Here is a 3,776-nt window from a genome sequence, read left to right as displayed (position 1 = left end):
ATTACAATTTATTTCACACTAAAACTTATAGAGGAAGTTGACCATGAGACCAAAGACCTGAGTTCTTTTCTCAGAACACCCGCACGCAGGGGAACATGTGCCCACTTCCCACAGCAGCAGGGCACCACCTTCCAACCCCCCCCCCACCCCCCAGGAGGAACAAGGACAGTCACAAAGGCTAGTAGCTGGAGAGGCCCATGATCCCCACAGCTGGGGATGGACCTCACAGGGCTCATCTGCTGAGCACGTGACTATTCACTGGTCGTCTCTGGCGGGGCTGGGAGCCGGCGAGGAGGAAAAGTACTGCGGCGTAGGTAAGGTGGGGTGGCGGTGCCCATCACCGGGGGGTACGACCTTACAAGTAACAACTGACAAACAAAAGAGTCACTGTGTCAGACACAGTGATAACTGTGTCAGAATACGTGGATGGCAGGGAAAGTCGACTGAGAGAAAACTTGATTAAGTGAATCACAATCAGAGATGAACACGTTAGTGACATCATGACCTCACAGGATCATTCAACTTGTGCATCCATCCCTTTTCCAGAGCACAGTGCAAGCAGAAGATCAGCTGCGCTCTGTATAAGATATGCCTGTCTTTTTATAGAACATCCCCCGCCCCTCACAGACAAAGAGCCAGTTGCCTTCCAATTGTCTGATACTTGTCTCTGGAGCTTCAGAAAGAAACCTTTCACTGGGTAACATTTGTTGGGGGTGGGGGAGAGGTTGGACGGTGGTGCACACACAACGGGTCTCCCCACAAGGAAATGTATAAATCCCAGAACTACAAATAGTGACACTCCCATTCCTATACTTCAGACAGACGTTTGACTGACAAGGCCTAACTTGGGATGCCCAGACTTCCTGCTTTAGCAAGATGGTCCTAGTTCATTCTTGTTTCCCAACATAACTATTACTAGTGCAGCACCCTGCCCCCACTGAAATGTGTTCCCGTTTGGACAATAAATTATATGGTGGCCTTACCTAAATTGCTATTATCTTTGTTATAGAACATTAAGCTTTGGCTGTGAAGCTGGCAAATTAGTGCTGTTAACTGTCTCATAAGGATATGGGTGGTCACATTGGTTAAACTGCCCTGCTTTTTCCCTTACAGAGAAGTCATAAATCTGTCAATGTAAACGAAATGAGGAGGGCTTTTAATAATGAAAGAATCAGTTCTGTTCCTCTATATTCTTTTGAATCTGCTATTTAGACACCCTGCCATGAGCGCTTTGGAATAATGGAGATTAGTTACGAGAAAAAGTGTTCCACTTTTATCTTATTTCTGGCTTACTAGACAAAAAGCAGAGGTAAGGGCTTTGAATCAAGAGCTATTTATTTTTAAGTTAATAATACAAAAGGCCCTCTCTTTCCATTAAAGTCCCACCCCACCCCCACTACCAAGCCTAGAATTATTAGAACCAGCGTCTCCACAGAGTAGAAAAGCAGACACCAAGCATTCAACTGAAATCCGGGTCCCCTGCCACACTGCCCTCCCTTCCTCTCCCAAATAGCTGGCTCTTACTCTGACTCTGTGAGAATGTCAGTGGGGAAGCTATTAGGAGTGGGGTGAGTGCACACCCAGTGTTCACCCGGGACAGCAAGTTGTAAGGCAGGAGATCTACTTACCCACACTCCCATAGCAACCCCCTGACTTGGGGATGCCAAGAATTCCAGAGCCCCGGTCCCCCACCTCACTGTCCCAGCACCCCCTGGGCATGTTTGCACATGTTCCTGCCCCACAGGTAGCACTTCTCTGATAGGGTATCTCAGAGTTTAGTCCCATAGATGGCCTTATAACGTAAGTACTCTTCTAAGCACTGAAGAACATTGTCATCCACCTTTGGGTCAAACTTGTTAGCCAACAGGTGATGGTTTTGAAGAATCCAATGCAGGTCCCCCGTCCCATAAACACAGACAGACCGCTGGTGGGTTCCAGAGCAAGGTGCATAAGGTGCCCCCATACTGATGTCTCCCTCATGGCCTTGCCACTTGACCAGCCTGGCAATGGCTGTCATGTCGGAGATGTGAAACTTGGGGTGGTAGGGAACAGAACCCGGCATCCATGGTGCACGCTGAAGGGTGGCCCACAGATGTTCATCAGGGCTATAGGTGTCTTTCACCCACTCGATCAGTCGTTGGGACTTGGGGTTCTCCAAGACGTGCTGGACAAATTCTCGAGAAGCCACAATATAGGCATTCCCTGTGAACATAGGTATATTATCCGGGGGAGGATCCTTCATCTTGCTGGTTATGTACAATGTGTCTGTCACCTCATAGTGATATGTCCAGCGAGACCTTTTGTACTCAGTAGGTATTTCTGACTCCATACTGTTCTTCCCATTCAACATCTTGAGGGCCAGGACCATCTCGGCATTGGTCTTTATAGGAAAGTCCGTCCCACATGTATTCAGTAAGTATCTCCATGGCACTGAGCTCTGGAGCAAGTCCTCCATACAGTTTAGGTCAGCCTGCACCCTGGACCAGGAGGCATAAACCACCCGAACCAACTTACTGGCTATGAAGACATTTGAGAAGCACGACACAATCGCCTTGACTGCCTCTTTGAAAGTTTCTGGGGATTTCTCATCCACGTGGACACAGTATATGTTCTGAGGGGCATACAAAGCTCGCAGCAGTCTTTCAAAGTTCTCAATCTTCTCGTGGACCACCATAGAGTATGCAATAGGGAAGTCTAATTCTTCTTTGCTCAGAGGGAACCGTATGAACTTCCTTTCGGCCTTAAAGTGCTCACAGTCTCTGGTCATGTTAAGGTAGTCGGTGTCTGTGAAGGGCTCCCGCTTCTTCTTGACCTCCAGGTTGTCCAGGAGAGCCTCTGTCACTGCCTGCTGGTCCCCTCGGATGATTCCAGAACAGTTGATGGATCTCTTTGCTGGCAGCTTCAGGGACTTGTACAAGATGTCCCTACAGTGCTGGCTCCGAAAGTCCCTGGACTCCAGATCCAGGGACTCAAAGTCACATTTCAACCTGAGAGAAAACCTCAGAGCAACCACGGCCAGCAGCATATAGCAGCCCAGGGCCCACAGGTGATGCTGCTGAAAGGGCTTCTTCTTCCACCAAACCATCTTCACGGAATGAGAAACCAGCAGAGTTGGGGCACAGGGAAGGAGGAGATGGATGGAATCCTTGGACAGAACAAAATGCCTTCAATTACAAACTAACCCTGAATGTATTCACAGGAACATCAAGCTCAACTCCAAAGGGATATTTCTTCTCTAGACAAACACCCTCAGTCAAGACCTGCCTAGGAACCTCTTATCCCTGGCTTGTTGACAGAGGTCTATAATCTGACCCTACAAACAAGCCATTCATGCTGGGATCAGGATCTGGCCCCACCTCTGCCCCAAGAGAAAAGGAAAGGGAAGCAGAACTGAGCACCTGCTGACGTTGAGGTGTAAGGAGTAAGAGGAAGTCCCTGCCCGCCTTTCATTCCATCACCTCCCCCACCCAAACCTTTACCACCCTGTTTCTAACATAGCTCTTATCTGGGGCCTAGAACTCCTAATCAGTTTAGAGAGACACTCCATGAAATTCAGACTCTCAGCCATCTGTTCTAGAAATCCAAAGATTTAAATCCTTTTAAAAGAAAAAGTATAGGGGCATCTGGCTGGCTCAGTTGGGACAGCATGCAACTCTTGATCTCAGGGTCATGAGTTTGAGCTCCACGTTGAGTGTGGAGATGATTTAAAAATAATTAAACTTTTAAAAATAAATAAAATAAAAAGTACATTTCTTGCTTGTGTTTGGCAATTTGTG

At 47.8% G+C, this 3,776-nt stretch overlaps 1 protein-coding gene across 1 annotated transcript; it reads right to left on the bottom strand.

Annotated features, from left to right (window-relative positions):
- Positions 1-1,768: 1,768 nt before the first annotated feature.
- GCNT3 (glucosaminyl (N-acetyl) transferase 3, mucin type) lies at positions 1,769-3,085 on the bottom strand. Its single transcript, XM_028099908.1, has one exon. It carries the CDS (start codon positions 3,083-3,085, stop codon positions 1,769-1,771), a length of 1,317 nt encoding a protein of 438 aa, XP_027955709.1.
- Positions 3,086-3,776: the final 691 nt, after the last annotated feature.

The sequence above is a fragment of the Eumetopias jubatus genome, unplaced genomic scaffold (genome assembly GCF_037043125.1).
Source record: "Eumetopias jubatus isolate StellerSeaLion01/CBP00866 unplaced genomic scaffold, mEumJub1_p1.0 scaffold_7, whole genome shotgun sequence".
Classification (NCBI taxonomy): Eukaryota; Metazoa; Chordata; class Mammalia; order Carnivora; family Otariidae; genus Eumetopias; species Eumetopias jubatus.
This window is presented reverse-complemented; position numbering and strand designations above follow the sequence as displayed.

Excerpts from the sequence above, each read along its gene's own strand:
- GCNT3 (XM_028099908.1), bottom strand. The coding sequence starts at position 3,085 with ATGGTTTGGTGGAAGAAGAAGCCCTTTCAGCAGCATCACCTGTGGGCC.